This window comes from Acomys russatus, chromosome 2, assembly GCF_903995435.1.
Source record: "Acomys russatus chromosome 2, mAcoRus1.1, whole genome shotgun sequence".
NCBI classification, from domain to species: domain Eukaryota; kingdom Metazoa; phylum Chordata; class Mammalia; order Rodentia; family Muridae; genus Acomys; species Acomys russatus.
The window spans coordinates 57,556,200-57,576,476 of record NC_067138.1 but is presented as its reverse complement, the minus strand read 5'-3'; the positions used below and the strand labels follow the sequence as shown (position 1 = coordinate 57,576,476).

General features: G+C 49.2%; 1 protein-coding gene across 1 annotated transcript in view; it reads left to right on the top strand.

The window, feature by feature from the left end:
* The window catches only part of Gabbr2 (gamma-aminobutyric acid type B receptor subunit 2), a 330,548-nt gene that overhangs the window by 266,610 nt on the left and 43,661 nt on the right, over positions 1–20,277 (top strand). The window contains exons 12-13 of the mRNA XM_051161797.1: positions 3,272–3,379; positions 9,452–9,574. Coding sequence (XP_051017754.1) covers positions 3,272–3,379; positions 9,452–9,574 — 231 coding nt within the window. The remainder of the gene's footprint in view (positions 1–3,271; positions 3,380–9,451; positions 9,575–20,277) is intronic.

Genomic DNA, 20,277 nt, shown 5'->3' with positions numbered 1-20,277 from the left:
TGAATGAGTGAATCACTTATGAATGAATGATGGACTCTTAGGATAATGGTGGGCCACTTCTAGAAGGATACCTAGGAGGCAGAGTGAACAGCTGAAAAGCTGGGAGCCCAGGGAGGGTGCTGGTAGTTTTGGTGCAGGTGTTTCCATGGCAACTGTGACCTGCTATGGCCTCGCTCTGCTAGAACTGGGCTGGAAACAAGCCAAGCTGCTGTGAGCCTCTGCCACCTGCAGTGTGGAGAGCCTCGGGGCAGGCCATGAGTGCAGGAAGAGTGACGCAGCAGGGACCTGTGTGGACGCTCTAGCCAGGAGTCCCCAGTTGCTAGACTACTGTTAAAAGCCAATCCAGCCAGGGAGCTTCTCAGTGTGCACTCAGAAGAGCCAAGCTCAGCATGCAGCACTCTGCCTGAGACAGGAGAAACCTTCTTCACTGCCTCACTTAAAGCATTGTGTGTATGCAGACACATACACACAATGAACAGACCCTGGCGAATGTCTGTGGAATGCCACATGCCAGGCCACCGGTGTCGTCATGACAACACCTCCCTAGCCCACACCTAAAGAAGTTGTAGATCATCGGTCCCTGGGGCCATTCTGTGGTGGAGTCCCTTGGAGAGCAGGCATCGGAGATTATAGAAGACCAGAAACCTCATCCTTGAGCACCAGCTGTGGAAGAGCAGGACTCCAGAGCGGGATGTGCTAGCATGTGTCCCTTCCTTCAAGCCCCCAGGAGCCAAGCAGCCCTGGCCCAGTGTGCAGGGTTGAGTCCTGCGGGTGATTTTAGTTTCTTTCCCTTGTTTATAAGGGACTATGTGCTCATCACGAGCAATAGCAGGATGACGGTGGGGCAGAGAAGCCTTCTGGTGGCCCTACCAGAAATGCTGCATTCTTTTAACTCTAACTAAAAAGGCTACCCAAGAGACCCCCACCTGGCCTACTAGTAAATTCAAGTCTAGTAGAAATTAGTGGGATATTTCTGTTTGAAGGGCCAGAAGTGGGGTCTGCTTACTTGCTTGCTTTGTCCTGTGGGGTTTCTCTTTGAGGTAGCTAAGGACTGTCAGAGCATGAGTCACACCTGTAGAAGAAACAGAAGAGTGAGGGCAGGAAGGGGTTGGAGTAGTTCTCAGGTCTCTAACTTGAATGACAAGCATGTGGTAGAAAGACTCCCTGCATCTGAGAAGGAAGCGGCAACTCAGGAAAGAGCCATAGACTCAGCCTGGCTGTGGAACTGAGGGTTTTACAGGATAGGTACTTGTCACTGAGGCTGCCTATGCCAGCAGCACATGCAGGTTTAGAGCCCAGAGGAAGATGGGATAGCCTTAGGTGGTGGTCAGAGGAGGCTCCATCCTGGCAGCTTCCATCCCAGATACTGGCAGAGCAGAGATGATGGTCCTCTCCTCTGGCAGAGTCACTTTGGGATGACCCAGGGTGAGCCAACCTGTGGAGGCCACTCTGCTGGGATTCTACTGCCCTTCTCACCGCTCTGTTCTCGGCTGCTGGTCAGGCCAATGCATCCAGCCAGAATGGCCCCAGCATCAGTGACTGACCGGGATTTCCAGGCCTGGACATCCAGTCATATGCATGGTTCTGATCAATTATCAAAACTAGCCCAAGCATAGGCTCAGGGAGGAACATCCAGGGAAGACCTGGTGTGAGTACCCAGAGATTTCCCCAGGGACAGGGGACAACCAGTGCCTGTGACAATCCAGGAGACTCCGGAGGACAGCCAAGGCCTAGCCACATAAACACCAGGCCTTCAGTGCACCCACATTCTAGGCAGAACCCAGCTGCCTGGAGCACATATAGCACAAAGCACACTTTTTGCACAAATTGCTCAAGTATAAGGAGACCCTACATCAGGAAGCGAAAGGTGGGACCCTTCCCTAATTCCAGGTTCGCAGATGCCAGCCAGGGCTGGCCTCTCCAGAGAGCAAGTGTCTTTGGAGCATTCTGCCCTTAGTCCTCTTTGCTTTCAGTTAGTTCGCTGCAACACATTTCAGCTTCCAGACGCCAGATTAAATTTCTCTCATCGAGTTTTAACTCACTTAATTTATGTTATTGAATCGTAATGAAATTGGCCCTTCTCAAAAGAGATAAGTGGCCTGGTGATGATGGCTTTAAAGAGAACAAAGGTTAAAGGACATGTGAATAAGCCAGGCACAGGCCAGTGACATGTGGCCTCCAAATTAGATTGCTCTCAGCCACAGGACCACAGAACGAGGCCAAGAGAATAGCATTGCTTCATCTTTCCCATCCTTTGTAAAGATGCCCACATTCTGTGGCACCTTCTGATAGTGTGCGATCCAAGCTCCAGGGGACTGCTGGTCCCTTGGTGGACACACTCACTCTGATGTGTGCCAAGGCCGTGAGTGTCTCCTGCCATGACAGCTACCTGACAAAAGCAATCTAAGAGAGGAAGGGTTATTTTGGCTCACAGTCTAATGGTCCAAACCTAATCAGAAAACCTCCTCTCCGATGAGCCCAGAGGTTTGTTTCCATGGTGACTCTAACTTGTCATAACTTGGGTCTAACCTTCAAGGGCTAGCCCCTAGGGACCCACTTCCTCCCTCAAGATCCTTCCTCCTAAGATGTCCACAGTCTCTTCAAACAGCGCCAGCAGCTGGAGACACAGAGCCCAACACTTGAGCATGTGCGGACAGTGCAAATTCAGTGTCACAGAGACCCCAGTGGAGCCCCACCCCTAGGTATAGGATAGGGGATCCCAGCCACACCCTGCAGCAAGACCTAACAGGGCCTTCAGTGGATGGCTGAGGAAATATGTAAGCACCATGGGCCTCAGTTTCCCTTGTTTATAAAGTGATTTCTTCATTGAACAGACTCTAAGTCATCCTGGTTATCAATGGTGGTTTGCAGTTTGCATTGTCCAGACTGTCTCTGGGCTCATGGTCCATGTTGTGTGACTAGACAGATGAACCAACAAGTGTCTGGCTGAGTGAATGGGAGGGAGCAGAAGGGAAGACAGCTGGTTCCCACCTCTCCAGAGACCGCTCAACACTGCAGAGATATCTGTGTCTTGCTGGGTGAGTGGCCCACTCTGAGCTGCGGGCCTACTGAAAGAGGATTTGAATCTTATTGTCCTCTGCACCTTCTGTCCAGGACCTGGTGAGCGTCCAGTGGTCCTAGCTGTCTATGAAATCAGAATCTGACGTGCAAGCACACATGGTGGAGTGTCTGTCCCCAGCACCTAGGTTCCATTGCCAGGTGGTCAGTCACCTGGGAAATGTTAATTCCCCTGTGTTGTCTTGGCTTCTAGGTCCGGACCTGGATTCTCACCGTGGGCTACACAACTGCCTTTGGGGCCATGTTTGCAAAGACCTGGAGAGTCCATGCCATTTTCAAAAATGTGAAGATGAAGAAGAAGGTAATCAGAGTTGCCCGCTTCGGTTGGCTGTGGTCACTAGGCTTTTCTTGTGTAAACAGAAGCCTGCTCTGGGCAAGTACTGAGCAACCTGGTAGAGAGCCAAGGGAAACCCAGTCCCACCTCCTGTGACTCAGCTGCACAGGGAATCCGTTCACAAAGCCTTTAGAGCCTACAGGCACAGGGGCTGTTTGGGATCATATAAGGTGCTCAGGGAAGGCTTCTTGGAAGAAGTGCCATCTATGCTAGGACCTGGGGGCAAGTGGGAGTCATCAGGCAAAGAGGACAGATGGGGACTGCATACCTATAGAAAGTGCCATGTGTGGACAACCTGACGGTGGTGGAAGGCAGCAGGTGGCCTAGAAGATGAAAGGCTTGGCATGGTCTGATGTGGGGTCCACATAAATGGGGTTCAAGAAGAGGCTGGAAGGGAAGCCAGAGTGACATTAGGAAATCAAAACTGCAACTTACGGGTAATGGGGACCTCTTTGAAAGAGGGGCAAAACAGCAGGACAGGGACCCAACTTAATGAACGGGCCTTCAAAGAGTGCCTTAGAGGACAGGAGCTTTGCCTCCAGGCAGGTAGAGAGCATTTGTCCCACGTTGTGGGTAACGGTGATGTCAAGCAATCATGACTCTGAGCATCAGCCATAGAGGAATTTCTATATTGTCCCTTAAACTTCTGCATTGGGCTTGCTGGTCAGGCAGAATTTGAATAGGCATCACCTCCTAAGTTGCCACTCCCTCTCCTGCCTGAGGCCTAGGGTACCCTTCACCCCCAAGGCCAGTACCCAATCCCCGCTGTCAGATCTGCTAAGCTGCAGTCCTCACCTTGGCTGGACAGACCAGGCTGGATGTTGTCAGATGCCAACCCACCTCAGACAGGTACAAACTGCTCCCAGAGAGCGAGACATGGTACAGCTATCCTTTCCTGGGTTCCTCGGGCCCTCAGTCTCCACAGTACATGTGACAGTTCCCTTCTGTGAGATGGAAGTGGCCTGACCACCCCAGCCTTTCCTGGTCCTGGCTTGAGACCAAAGCTCGGAGGCTATAGCTGACCATCAGTAGTTTCTACACTTTCCCAGGCGATGCAGCTGTCCTCAGCTTCCTTTGGGCAGTGGGTTCAGAAACACGTGCACAAGCGCACACATGTATATGCACACACATACACACAATGCATTCACACACATACATACTTACACACAAACTCTCTCTCTTACACACACACACACACACACACACACACACACACACACATACACACATCACCACCACCACCACCACACCATGCCACACCACCCAAAACAACCAAATCCACAAGTGCTTGGGACCTTTGTATAATAAATGGAGTATCGTCAATGTATCCCGCCCATATGCTCACACCTTAAATCATCACTAGACTGTTTACAGTACCTAACACAATGTGAATGCTATGCAAACAGTTGTTACACTGTATCATTATAAGTCATAAGAGAAAACGGTTTGTATACTCAGCACAAGCACCACAGGTCTGCTGCATGGTGACCTGCTTTGGTTGGTGGAATCTGTGAATGTAGCAGCACAAACAAAGAACCACTATGCTGATCTACAGCAAGAGCAAAAGCCCTCTGGACTGTCTTGGGCTGTCCAGTGGGGCTTATCCTTGCCCAAGACCCTCAGCAATGCAGGCCCTTGGGCCTAGCAAGCCCTAAGGGTGCAGCAGAGTCCTGGCATGGGGCCCAGGCTGCCATGCTTACACCAGCCCTCCCCAGAGCTGAGAGGTGCTTGCCCAGCTCTGTAGCTCTATAGCTCCTGCGCTGTAGCTCTGCTTTGAGCTGGTCTACCATTAAAGCAACAGTATCCTGGCTTGGAAGAACCACAGCATTCATTCCATGTACTACACTGTGGGTTAGCCACATTGTCATGTGAAAATCCAACCTGGGGGTTGGAGGGAGGGGGTGACTCATTAAAGCCACTGCTGCCTGCCCTTCCACACGATCTGCCTCCCCCCCCCCCCACTCCATGGCAGGCTTGATCTATCACTCCTCGGCTTCTCCCTCTACCTTACCCTCCTCTGCCTGCTCCAGGAACCAGCAGTAAACCTAGAGCAACCCTCTGATGACATCACACCATGGTGGTATTGTCCATCATCCTTAACCCTCTGTACAACAAAACCAATGCCCAGTTCTTGTCCCCAAAGGCCATACATGACACCGCACACTGTGTTTGTATTGTTGCAGGACCTTCGCCACCATCCACCTCGAAAACACAAGCCAAAGCCGCGGGCCCCATTCTCCACCAGCACCTTGCCCCCGCCCCTGTTCCCTTCTGCAGCCTACGACCACCTCATACCATCTCCCGCTCCCATGAACTGAATCATGCAGCGTGTGTTTTATATTACTGACTCATTTTATTAGGCTTCTGTTGAGTTTAGATTCTGTCTTGAAGACCCCTTAATTTTCTTCTGACAACATGTACACCAGATTTTCATAAACATAAAGATGGCAACCTCATACCTTTTTCCTTTCTTTCTTTTTTTTTTTTTTTTTTTTTTTTTTTAGTTTTTTTTTAGTTTTTCAAAACAGGGTTTCTCTGTGTACTCTTTCCTGGACTCACTTTTGTAGACTAGGTTGGCCTCGAACTCACAGAGATCCACCTGCCTCTGCCTCCCAAGTGCTGGGATTAAAGGTGTGCGCCACCACTGTCCAGCTTCCACATGCCTTTTTCATTATAGTCTTCCTACACCTCCCTTTCTCTCTGAGCTCTCCCACCTCCCTCCATGCAAGGTGGTGGGCCCTCCCCAAACATACATACAGGCTTTACTTCATGTGACAGCGCTGAGGGAAAGAAGCCTATTAAAGAGAAAATGGCTACTCGGTGACTTCATGTTCCAAATCCAGCGTTTTTATAGCCTGTTACTATTTTTCTAAAGACCAATCATAAAGTCTTACATGGAGAAACTTATTAGAGCCGTCCTCCTGCCTCTCACTAAGCAGAATGACGTGAGGAGAGGAAACAGTCACTCAGGGAAGGGACCTTCTGTTCTAGAGCAGATGTTTTCAGAAGATGAATAGGCCTTAGCTATGTTCTGAGCTACAGAACATCTCAGGTCACCTGGTTCACCTGAGGAACAGCCAAAGGGAAGGCTTTGAGCAGCTGCCTGGACAGTTCAGCTGTGAGAGACAGTGGACTTTGCGGGCAGAGTGTGAGGCAACCCAAAGAGCCCTCCATACGGTTCTCCCCAACCCCAAGGGAGCCCTTTGGAGCAGAGATCAGTCAGGATCATTCAAAAATCCAATGTCAAGCCTGGAGTGATGACACACACCTGTGATGTCAGCTCCTGAGTGGCTGAGGCAGCAAGAGCGCAAGGTCAAGGCCATTCTGGGCTACAGAACAAGACTTTGTCTCAAAAAAATGTAAGCTTGAAGGCCATTTTGTTTTGTTTTAAGAAATAAAGAATGCAAGCCGGGCATGGTGGGCACATGCCTTTAATCCCAGCACTCGAGAGGCAGAGGCAGGCGGATCTCTATGAGTTCGAGACCAGCCTGGTCTACAACGTGAGTCTAGGAAAGCCAAGGCTACACAGAGAAACCTTGTCTCAAAAAAACCAAAAGAAAGAAAGAAGGAAAGAAAGAAAGAAAGAAAGAAAGAAAGAAAGAAAGAAAGAAAGAATTCTCCCCCTCTTGAACCACGGATCAGCCAGGTTTCTTTTGCTTTGACCTTGTGGGCCCTGGCTGGCTCATTTGCAGGGACTCTTCTCTGTATGACAAATGAAGACAGCCAGGGACTGATGTGCACATGGATAAGTGTGATTCAATTCCATAAAACATTGCCTCCACAAGCAAGTGGTGAGTGAAATGCAGGCTTGTCTAACTCCTGCACAGGACAGCAGCAAGAAGCAACACTTACCAACTATAGCCAGCTTCCGACTTCTGCCTCGTCAGGGTAGTTACTGTAAGCGAGACATTGCACATCCTGGATGAATTGTATGCTTACCGATCCCTTTCATCCATGAAGAGAGAGGCTCAGAGGGACAGGGGACATACCCAAGAGCACAGCTAGTTAGTCTGTCAGACTTAGACAGGATTCTAGACCAAGCGCTCGGTAGCTGCTGGTGTCCTGATGCCACTCAGAAAGAAGGTGGCCCTGTGATCCTCTAGGTCAGACTATGGCCCTGTGACCCACTAGGTCAGACAGGCAGATGGTGATGGAATCATGACTGTAGGCAGAGCCTAGAGAATTGGGGAAGGTTCTATGAAAAATCTAAAGAAGAGGGAAGAAAGAGGCTGGATGAGCACTGAAAGGTGTTTTTTAGGGGCTCAGTGTGTAGCCAGGGTGGTGCTATTTCCATCCCCTACCCCCTTTTAAATCACTTTTCTCTGTCACTTTGTGGTGTGTGCAATTGGGTTTGTTGAATCTTTCTCTGGTAGTCTTCTCCACCATAACGCATGCCCCACCAGGGTGGGAATCTGTGTACACTGTCACATTACCTGTGCCTAGGACAGAGACGCACCCCATGTCACACTCAATAAATATTGCCGAAAAGAAATTATAAACGGCCTCTTCTTGTATTCTCAGGGCCTTCCCATGGTGTGTCATCCTTGCATTGTCTGATAGAGCTGAGATGTAATACCACAACTTGCCCGTAGGTGGCACTGTCCTACACGGAAACACCATCACTAAGGCTCAAACCCTGGGTAATGGTGCCCTTAGGCATGTTTTCTAAGCAGACCTCCTTCTGGGTGCTTTCCACACTTCATCTCATTTGATTCTAACTAGGGGATCAGTGGACCCCCTTTATCAAGGAGGACACTGGAGCCCAGAAAGTTAAGCATCTGGTAACACCTAAAATGAAGTATTTGTTCATTCCATTACGCCAGCCTTAGAGGATAAAACATGAGCCTCCTCCCTCCCAACCCCCGTCTCTCTGGATATAACTACACAAGCAACAGAAAAGGGAGCCAGAATTCCATCTGGGGCCCACTGTCCAGTGTCATCCCCAACTTCTTCCTTGACATTTTGGGGAATGCATTTGTCTAAATGCATCAGTAAGAAAGTTGCCTTCTAAGGTTGGCCGAGCGAGCTTGTACAAGGCATGCCAGAGGCATGGGATCCTGGGAAGCTGCTTGGGTTTACACTAGTAGGAAAATGGGGAGCACCCTAGAAGGCAAATTCCTCGGGGTGCATGCACCTCTACTTCCAGCATGGAGAGCAGATGCTCCTTCTACCTGTCCTGAGCTCCAGGCTCCTGAGATGCTTTCTCAAGCCTGGTGGGGAGTTCCCTGGCTCCCCAGAGGACAAAGGTTAAGCCGTATTCCCACAAAGCCTCAGCAGTCACCAGATGCTTCTCGAAAGCTCGACATTGAGGGTGGGGTACCTGCTGTTCCACCCCCAGGTAAAGCTATTCTTGTGGATTTGATCAGCAGCACTTGTTGTCTGGTTTTATTGAGCTACTGCAAGGCCTCCTGAGTTACTCTCTCCTCCTTTAAAAAATGCCCTTAATCTTTAGACGTCGGGGGCTGGTGATATTTCTTGAGCTTATGTCACACAGGTGGACTTCATCACGTTAGCTTGTATTTATTCAGTGCCTGGGTTGGGGGAATAAAAACCTGCAGTCAGTGAAATGCAGGTGAGCCTTGTCCCTGCCCAGGTTTGTCCCTAGGCCTCTCCCTGTTAGCGGATGTAAAGTAAAGCAGAGTCAGGAGGATCAGTTCAAGCTGGAAGCTAGGCTAGGATATAGGAGAGTGTGTCTGGAGGAGGAGGAAGTAGGGGCAGGAAGGGGAAGGGGGAAGAAGGAGGAAGAGGAAGAAGGAGGAAGAGGAGGAGAAGAGGAAGGAGGAAGAGGAGGAGGAGGAGTGGGAGGTGCAGGCTTGCCAGGCAGTAAAGATTAGTGTTTCACGCTAAAGATCCAGAGGGTGGAAACCACCACTGAGCAGAGATTAACGGTGGCCAGATTTCAATGAGCACGTGTGTGTGCTTCGATGCTGGCTGAATCAAGCTCAGGGAAGACCTTGAATGCCAAGCAAAGAATGAGCTGGGCTAGCCGGCCTGAGCTGCTCTCTCATGTCTGCTCCCCTTTGCTCTTTCCCTCTGCAGATCATCAAAGACCAGAAGCTGCTTGTGATAGTGGGGGGCATGCTGCTGATCGACCTGTGCATCCTGATCTGTTGGCAGGCCGTGGACCCCCTGCGGAGGACGGTGGAGAGGTACAGCATGGAGGTGAGAGGCCAAGGCAGGAGGGAGGCAGGCAGCGCTGTGGGGGCATTCACGCACCGTGATGGTGGGCTCTGCGCAGCACCATTTCCACCTTAACTCCACCTCCTTCCATTTGAGACATAGGGCAAATAGAAGGTACCATGGCGACAACTTAATATCATATTAATAAATGCAAGAGTGAGGGAGAGGGTTGGACTCCTTGGAGGAGCATATTGTTACAACCAGCGAAGCGCCGTCCATGTACCTGCTCACTCAAGTGAGAAATGACACTACCTGTGTTCCACCTTTGACGCAGGGAACACACACTCTGAGAGCTCCTGCTTACTCTGTGATGTTCAAGGCAACGAGCAATGGATTTCTTTCTGCACATTTCACACTGGGCATTTGTTGTTATGATAAAGAAGCTTCCAGAACAGTCCTGTGACATATACATTGTGATCCAGGCATGCTGGCCCAAGTTTGCAATTGCAGCACAACAGAGGGGAAGGCAAGGGAATCCAAGGTTAAGACCAAGCTGAGCTATGAAGAAGACCCTGTTTCACTGTGTGTGCATGTAGGTTTAACTGTCTTGAACAAAGCCTTGCACTGGTCTTTGTTTAGGGATCCTGAATGCCCCGATGTCTTCATGTCCCCGACGTCTTCCTCTCTCTCTCTTTCTCTCTCTCTCTCTCTCTCTCTCTCTCTCTCTCTCTCTCTCTCTCTCTCTCTCTTTCTCTCCTCACACAAATGGACTTGGCTTTGTGGCATGCTGGCTGGCAGGTGGTATTTACTGTCATGTCAGAGTGGCAAAATCCAGACGACCCTGAAAGTCTCCACTCCCCTTGCTCCATTATCAGGGGAATCTTTAGTCACAGGACGGCATGCATATTCTCAAACTAAAGCCGAAGTGATGGTTTCTGTCCTTCAAGGAAAAATGTCTAGCCACGCTTAAGTGGAGGCAGCCTGGGGCTTTATTGAGCCCAGTGAGGAATCACGCAATCAGAACGTCATTTAGGAAAGAGATTAGAGACTTCACCATTCTGCACGCACCGTAGAAAGATGCAGGAGTGACAGAAATGGCAGCAAGTGGGCCAATGCCAGGTGTGCTTGTGGGTCAGAGGGACAGCCACCAAGTCCTACAGTCAGACAGGCTCTTCTAGATCTTTATAGAGCTAGATCTGGTTACCACTCATCAGGCACAACTGACAAAAGAACATGGGTCACCCACTCAGTGCCCTAGGAGTTTCCTCACCCACCCAGCAAGACTGAGAGATCAGAAAGAGTTGTCCCTGGGCAACAACGATGGTGAGCGTAGCTGGCACAGCGCATTATCTAATTTTCACTATGATTCTGGAAACTCGGTGATGGGCTTAATAACTTCATTCTCCTATCAGGAAGCAAAAGCCCAGTAGGTTGTATACTTACGATTACCTATCCACATCCACCCTCTGTCCCCTTGAGAGTTCTTTGCAGTTGCCTTGGAGCCTTAACCACTGGCCACATGTCTGTGAAAGTGGGAGGGGCAAGAGCATGTCCATCCCACGCCACAGAGGAAGACTCAGGCCACAGGCCATGGATGACAGCAGGCCCAAGAAAGCAGGGGAGGAGAGCAAAGACAGTGAACGGAAGAGCTCAGGGAAGATGTGAGCTGGGGCAGCCACTGCAGAACCAGACTCAGGGTGTCCCTCCTCAAAGACCTGAAGGCTGCCTTCTTCCTTGTATGGAGAAGTGGAGTGAGGATGGTCCAGGGGTCCAAAGGTCCAAGTGGGGGCTGAGCAGGGTGAGGACACAGGGGCAAGCCTTCAAGGAACAGCAGTTCTAGAAATAGGAAGTATGTCCCCAGGACCATTCAAATGAAATCTTTCTTGTGCCACCTAGCCTGGTGGCTGATAGTTTGCCTATGGGGGTCTTTCTGCGCTCCTGTATGTCCTGAGCACAGCAGCTGTCAATGGCTGTGGTGCATCACAGACCTACCAGGTCAGTACTCCAAAGACACCAGCACAGATGAGGAAACTGAGTCCAGCAGGAAGAAGATGCTACCCAGGTACCTGCTGAGACTTCTCTCGTGCCTCTTTCTGGGACATTTCCTCTTTCTCTGCTCTGATTTTGGGCGTGCCCTGTGTTACTCTGTTGCCATGGTGTCAGAACCCTTTGACCTGTCAACCCACAGCAGTGTCCCTAGAGTTGCCACTGCAAGATACTAAGCTGTCTAGAGATCTCTCCCAGACTCCCTGCCAGCAACAGTGCTCCCCAATAATAAAACAATGTATCCAGGCTGCTGGGTGACTAAAGTCTCATTGAAGGGGCAAGCTTTTCAGGTCAGTCCATCAAGAACTCTGAAGGTCTTTGTGGTCTGTCTCTTTTCCCTTCCTCTGCTCCCATAATACCTCAGTTTGCTCTGGGATATCTAAAACCACATAGGATACCAGAAGCCTCTGTCTATCACTTAACAAGCTTTTACCGGGGTCCTGCCCCCTTCTGGAACCTTCTCTACCAAATAAATGGCTTGAGCTCCAGCACCAAGGTCATTTGTTACAGAGCCATGTCGCTGAGTTCCCAGCCCTATCAGACCTGAGCTGCCTTCCCTCCTCAGCCTCCCTGAACCTTCCTCATTCAGGACTCTGCCAACACTGGCCTCTGAGGACAGGGACACAGCTGAGCTAGCTATACACTGCCCAGCCCAGCACCCAAAGACATCTTCCATTGGGACATAGGTGTCAAAGCTACCAGCCTTGATGTCACTGTACCCACAGGCTGCCTGGGAGTGGACTAAACTGACAAGGCAACCTGCGCTGGTAAGAGGAAAGCAAAAAAACAGAGGGCTACAGTGACAGGGATGGCCTGTGAGCACCTCTGCTCTCGAGACTGCACAGAGGCCGGAGACTGCACACAGGGTCCAGGGAAATAAAAATACCCACCACGGTCCTCTAGAAAGAGGCCTGATTCCCATCTGCCTTCATTTTTATGTAATAAACATTGATATCACACCTGTCACGTGTCAGGAACCATTCTAAACGTGTTATAAGTATGAACTCACTTAATTTAAACCTTGTAACAGCACTCTGAGGAGTGAGCCTATATTTCCTCTACTTTGCAGATGAGAAAACTATAATATGCGCAGAAAGGTGCAGTGACTTGCTCCAAGTCATACACACAGCCACTGAGGGATGCTGACTGGATCCCAGCCAGGGTAGTCTGCTTTCGGGCCAGCTGTCGCTGCTCCTGCTGCTCACAAATAGAAAGGAGGCATGACAGTAGAAGAAGAGGGAAGGGCAGGTGAACTGGGGGGAGACACAGCTCATCAGGCTGACTAAATGCCAGAGGGCATGGAGCAACCAGAGGCTGTGTACAGTAGGTTGCTGGACACATTGGGCCAGCCTCGGGAAACGGCTTGACATGCATGTGCTCCATGGCCCGGTGAAGAGCTCTCAAGAGAACCGTTATATAGAGAAACCCCACACTGTGCCTGGGGGACCCTCACGGATCTTCAAGTGAGCCTAGAGCAGAGAGTACCCATGTGCTGTGGCAGCACACAGACCAGCCAAACAGCAGCAAGACATGTGCAGGTGGGCAGAAGCAGCCAGCGGGGTTGGGGAAGTGATTTAGTGGGCAAACTGCCTCCCATGTGTGAGGACTTGAGCAATGTTCCCAGGACCTGCATAAAGTCAACTGTAGTGGCACGCATCTTAAGCCCAGGCCTGTAGAGAAGAGCCATTGACCAGCCTGGGTAGTTGAATTGATTACCTGCAGGTTCAGTGAGAGACCCTGTCTCATGAAATAGATGGAGGGTGACCCTCATGCACACCCATACACACACACACACATACACACACCAGAAAGGCATGGGTGAAACCAAAGCACTGTTTCCACATACTTCCAGTTTAAAGATGGAAGTCATGCAATGCCCTTTAAGGACCCATAAAAGTGGTAACACCATTTTAAAATTTGAAATCCAAGATCATGGTTACCTCTGGGGAAAGGGGGAAGGATGTCTTTTGGAAAGGCACATCTACAGAAGGTTCTGGAAACATTATTCCTCATTGTTTGCAGACATTTTACTTACTCTTCAGAAGTTTATGTGAATCATTTCAGACTTTTCAGCATTTCATTTACACCTAAATTGGTTTTAGGTTTGCAGGAAACTTCCACAAAAGTACTGCATTTGTTCCCCTCCCAGCTCCACATATGGTCCTGTGGCTGACACCCTGAACCTTGTTTCTGTGTGAGGAAAACTCTTCCTCACTGGAGCCCTGGTGTACAATCGAGTGACACCACTGTGGGCTTTCCCACACATGTACGTCCCGTGGACACTGTCACAGGATCACACTGTGCAGTCTCACAGCTTAGCCACCTCCCACTCCCTTCACCCTTCCCTCTCCACAATGCCATATTATTGGAATCATCCAGTCTGCAGCCTCCTCACACCAGCTTCTTTCACATGGTGATGTGCCTCTGAGGCTCCTCTGTGTCTGTTCATGGCTTGGTCTCTTTGTGTGAGTGATGGGCCCTTTACTGTTTGGCTGGGCCCCAGATCCTGCATCCTTCCATGTCTCACATCATCTTAGCTGTTTCTAGCCCTGGGCACTTTATAGCTAACACTGCTGTAAGCTTTAGCTCTGTGGGCAGGTTTCTGTGTAGACTTAAGTTCGCGTTCTCAGTGTTGTGTTAGATCTTCTGGGTCTTGTGCCTGGACATATAAAATTTAAAGCCAGTTTATTGACATCAGCAAAAATAGCTTTCTGCGATTGTATTTGCTGAAAGCAGCACTAAACCGGCAGATCAAGCTGGGAGGCACTGACATGAACTGATGTTCCTCTTCCCGTCCATGCACATGAAATATGGCCTCTCCATATTTTTAGAATGTCTTTAATATTTTTATGAGTTTTCTAAGGTTCTTCATATAGATGTCGTAAATGAGCAAATACATTTCTATCTACTGCATTGTTCAGGTGTTAATGTAAAATGATGCCTGTAGAGCACTTTTTTTTTTTTTTTTTTTTTAATTTCGGGTGTTTAGGCTTCAACTTCCCTTCCAACCTCCCAACCCTATGTAGGAGAAAGAAGGTGAGTGGGGAGAGGGGCCCCTTCACTTCTCCTGGCTGTTCAGCATCAAAGGGTCTCTAGGACTATGCCAATCTCCATCAATAGTAGATGCAGCCAGAAGTCTCCTCCAAGCCGTTGTGCCCTGGTGTTTCTCTCCATCTGTCTGCTCCAAACCACCACACTATCCATCTCTGTTCTCTTCAAACTGCTACACAACACACACCAACACCACGCTCTCTCTGAGCTTTCATTTATATCCTCAGAGCCCTAGACCACACCCCTCTCTGTGCTGAAGGAGGAATGCCTTACCAGCTGGCAAAAGCCACACCAACATGAGACAATTAACAGCTGTGGATGAACTAAAGCTCAAACTGAAATCCCACACTTAGGATTAAAACAAAAAACATATTTATGTAACAACTGAAGTTCAAGGCCATCCTGGTCTACAAAGCGAATTTCAGGACATCCAGGGAAACCCTGTCTCCATAAAACAAAAAGCATAACATAACTGAGTTTACAAAGAAACCAAAACTTTCCATTACAGATGCCATGTTCTTAATTCCAATTTTCTCATATATAATATATAAGGAATATATTTATACACACACACACACAGAGGAAAGCAGCTACAATGGCTAAAGCTGCTCATTAGCAGAGTTTTTGGGTTGATATTCTTCAATGCATTCTACTTAGAAAACAATGCCGTCCATGAATACTTTTATTTTTTTCTTTCCTGATCTATATACCATTATTTTCTTTTCTTGTCTTATTACATTGTCCAGGATTTCTATTGCAATACATTAACAAGAGTGGCTTTTTTTTTTCTTTATAACTTAAAAAAAAAAACCTATGACACCGCTTCAATGGTTAACGTCGAAGCTGCCTTTGAGGAAGTTATAGGAGGGTAAAGGATGGCATAGGCAAAGACCCAGGTTCAGTGCTAAGCAGAGGAGTTTAAACTTCAAAGTTAAGGAGATTTTATCTTAGGATAAATATCAGGGTTCCACTTCTCAAGGCTGCAGGGTGAGAACAGGTGGTGGGTAGGTTAGAGGCTTAACATGACAGCAATTCAGTAAGTTGGTGCTAACCTAAACCAGGGTGGTGCAAATAAGGACAAAAAAAAAGTGTGCTGTGTGGATAGGTTTAGGAAGCACATGAGACCAGACTTGGTAACTCATCAAGTCCAATGGCTGGGGACAGAAAGGCAACAAGGCCATGTCCAGATTTCTGCTTGGGTGGCGAGTGGCAGCGGTGTCACTGAGTCAGAGTCAGGGAGCAGAATGAGAAGTGGGCTTGAGAAATAATTAAGGGTCTCATTTCTGGTCATATGTTTGAAATACCTGAGTGATTGAGGACCTCTGGGGCAAAGTAACCCAGAAGGTGGGATTCAAGGTACTAAAAGCACTTGACAGTCATTGATCCTGGAGAGGGGACAGGTGGAAGGTCAGCACACTGAGGCTGAGGCTGGGGGCTGTGAGAACAAGTGTAGAGCCCCAGAGAGAGTAGAAACAATGAGAAGAGGGCACTTCTTGGAGCCCCAGGAGACTCCTGAGTGATTACGGGGACCAGAGGATGATGCAGGGAAGAAAGCTGGAAGAGGTGAACAGAGAGACAGGAGGCAACTAGGAGAGAAGTGTCCGTGAGTAGGGGGGTCAAAGGTCAAAACTGTGCCACCCTGAGAGGATGTGTAGAATGGCAGCTTCTCCAGAGCAAGGCGCAGACTGGCAGGTGTCCTAGGCACGTGCTCAGGGCTCCTTGTGGCGTCTCAACCGCACCTCTGCCTGTACACCGATGGGAAGATTGCTTGTTTCTGCAATTCATATACAGAAGGTGTTGATAAACCTGCCAGGGATGTTTAAAATGCTTGTAAAATATGATTTGGATTCTTGACAGAAAGGAAAATAACTTTTTTTTTAGGCACCTGAACTGCTAGTCGTGACAGTGGGTGTTGAATATACAGTTTTAGATCTCAGGGAGAGATGGAGGGGGCAGTGCCGGTGGAACCTGAGAGAGGTCAAGACGCAGGTGACATAGAAAGCTCTGTGTGAAGACCTCAACTCAGAGCACCGGGTGGAGTAGAGTTGGGACTAAGAAAGAATCCAGGAAGACAGGGATGCTCAGCATCCAGAGATGTAGGCGGGAGGCAGCAAAGGACACCTGGCAGGAGGCACCTGAGGCGGATGGGGAGAAAAATCACATGGGTTCAGTGTCTTGGAAACCAAAGGAGGGAAAATGCTTCAAGGAGGAAGTTTTGATGAGCCACGCCAATTGCTGCTTTTAGATCAAGTAAGATAAGAATCAAGAATTGACAGGTGCATGTACACACATGGCGGGGGGGCGGGGCGGTTACTTTTTCATGTGAGGAAAATGGTTTAACGTGAGTCTACCACGAAGCTCAGCTCAGCCTGTACTAGTGATATGGAAATGGCCGCGGCCCTGGGAGGAAACATTCTTTTCTCCTTCCCTCTGTGCTGGGCCACAGTCCACCTGACCATTTCAAAGTAGTCTTGGTATGGAGAGACACAGTGGAAGCGCTCAGAGTTGCTAAATTTAACCGCTCAGACAAGCCATGGAGGGCAGAGGGGCGGGGGTCGCTGTCACAGCACTGGAGGCCACCACCCAACGTTCCCTCATCTGCTTCCTGGGCAGGTGGCAATGAGAGAGTGTCTCTCATGCTGAGGTCGCCCATGGGACCATGTGTGGGGGACACATTCGCTAATGTGGTAGGCCATCCCTCCAGGCTGTCCAGCCACTAGCTATCTCAGGAGCTCCCTAGACTCCGGTTTCTGTGGCTCTCTGGCCATTCTGGCATAATCAGGTAACAGGCAGTTTGGCACGCAGGGGCGCTTCAAACTTCCCTCCGCATTCCGTGGCCTTACCTTTCTGTACTCAAGGAGGACAGCAGGGATTTGGATGGAATAAGGGGACTGCACTTGGCTTTGAAATGAGTGGCTTATACCAGTAATGTTTCTATGGAAACAGATATTGGAAGAGGCAAACACATGGAATTTTAAAGAACTTTAACTCTTATCTTCTACCTCCCTCTACAGTTGTCTGGGTAAAGAGGGTTAAAAAAAAAAAAAAAAAAAAAAAAAAAGCCATACAGGAGGTCCCTTGAAACAGCTGGAATCTTCACAAAACAGACCAAGCCCCGCCTCCAGGTGCTCACTGTCAAGCAGACAGCACAATGGCAGAGAAGGGAGAATGCTAGCCATCCGCTCCTTAGGCTGCTCACAGTTGGCCTAGTGGCCCAAAGCTTTTGAGGCTGAGGCACATTTTCGAGTGGCAGGTAGTCACTGCTGAAGTCACTAGCCCTGGATCAGCAGGGCAGGTCTCTGTCACACATCCTACATAGCAGGCCCGGCGGGGTGGGGTGGGGGTGGGGGTGGGGAGGAGGCCCTCAGGAAACAGTCCATGGTTCAGGCAGTACACAAGGGCTCAGGTCACCTGGCTGAGTCATCCCAGGGCAGGCTGCCTCTTGGGTGAGCTCTGATCATGCCCCCCCAAATCCAAGAATGAAGTCTGCATTCCTGAGCTAGGCCAGAGGCCTTCAGCATTCTGGGGAATGACCTCCAGTCTTATGGGGACGATCATTCGTCCTTCATCAAGCCTGAGCAGCTACTCTAGCCCACGGCTGCTTTTCCCTGTTGTGTCTTTGTCCACTCTATGCTGCACACTTTGCTTCCTGCCCCCAATGTGCCGGTCAGTGTCCCATGTAAAAATTCCACCCTGGCCTGTGAGAAGCAGCTTAGCAGGATTTTTTCAGGAGCTGAGGGACACATGTGAAGCCTTGGATGCCTCTGTCCATCTCACCCTGTGCACTCCCTCATTCTGGTCACAGCACTGGTAATTGTCTATGCACCTGTCCCCCTCGTCTGTGACCTCCTCAGAGTCCAAGGCCATCTGTGTGTCCCCAGCACCCACCACCAGGGCCTGGCTCAAAGCAGGCTCTTGGTAAATATTTATCGAATAAATCGCTCCCTCCACCTGGAACTGTCTCCCCATGGCCCATATGTCCAAATTCGAACCATCTGTCTGGACCCATTAAGCCGGCATCTCAAAGAAACCTCTCTGCCGAGTTGCAATTTAATTTAATGCCACAGCCTCACCTTTTGTCAAGAGCCCACTTCTGGGCCCAACACTGCCAACAGAAGTATGGCTCAGCATCTCTGGAAAGGACAGTGGATCTGTCACTGACCCATGGCCCTGAGATAAGGGTCCACCTGAGATCCAAGGGGCGCAGTGGTAGGAATGGGCCAAACCCACCCACGAACTTGTTTCTGCTTCCTTCCTGAAACCAAGAAGTTTTAATGTAGGAGTCACTTTAGTTTTTAAATAATTATTATTGTTGTTGTTGTTTCTTTATTTATTTATTTGTGTGTATATGTATGTGTGTGCTTGCATGTGCACATTTTTAGCCTTGGCTGCCAGCAAATCAGAGCCAAATTCAGTGTTCAAGGGCAGTCATCATCTTACCTTGATTTCCTGGAGGATTATCTTACCCTCTTATCTTTATTTTTAAATATTCCACTATGTTCTTTTGAAAGAAGAAGCAAGCCACAAATTCCAGGTTAAATCACAAAAAATTAGAACTCGAAGCTTCATCAGAGTCCCAGAATGCACCGGCATTCCGTGGCCAGACCTGTAAGAGAACACATGCAGGGTGAGTTTCAAACAACAGCTCCCTCTTGGTTGCATGTGCCTGCACAATCTTGGTTTTACATTTGGCTTACTGTACTAAACCTTAGGCTTAATATTCCAAAATACCATCCAGGAGTGGGTGTGGATCAATGCCCCTCATGGGGTACATTAAAAAGAATGATAACATGTATTAGTCAGGGCATATTAGGTTTTGCTGCGTAACAAAAACAACAAAACCACCCTCAGTGAATTAAAGCAAATGAAAGCTTGTTACTCGGCTCAGCTGAGAACCAAGCCTGGCTTTGCCCCATGATGCCCTCCTTCTGAGATGCAACTGGCGACGTACCTCTGGGACGGTTCTTGTAGCAAAGAGAGCAAGTTTCAGGTCAAGGCATGTGTGCAGGTTTTAAAAGCTTCTGCGCATATACCTCTTGTAACTGCCACTCATTTTTTTTTCCATTCTTCAAAATATGGCCTGTGTCCATGCCTGAATTCAGTGTGGCAGGGAAGAGAGATCCTAAAATGTATGGAAGATAAGAATCCGGCAGGCAATGCCAGCCAGCCATAACCACTGTGACAGAACCCCATGCCGCTTTTTGTTCCTGTCACAAAGAATGCCCCTGCCGCTAGGATGTAAGCCCATGAGAGCAGAGCAAGAAGAAGGACTGGTTTGCATCCTCTGTCATTTCTTCGGTGTCCGAGAAAGTACCTGCCACCTGGTACACACTCAATAAACATCAAGTTAAATAACTGAATGAGTCCAGCCTCGGGGCTGTCTTATTAGAAGCTCCACAGGACAGTCTCTGAGACAGTCTGTTCTAGGCTTGCCACATCCCTTTCCATCCAGTCAATTCTGTCTCCACTGCTGTCCAAACCCACTACCATCACTCATCACCTGACACCCCGGCATGGGGAGCGCTGCGGGACAGAGCCATAGCACATGATTTGCCAGTGGTAGGACAAGCAGAGACTGTGCCACTCAAGCCCTGGCTCAATGGTGGGTGTGTCGGGCACATCACCTTGAAGGATACCTGACATAGGAC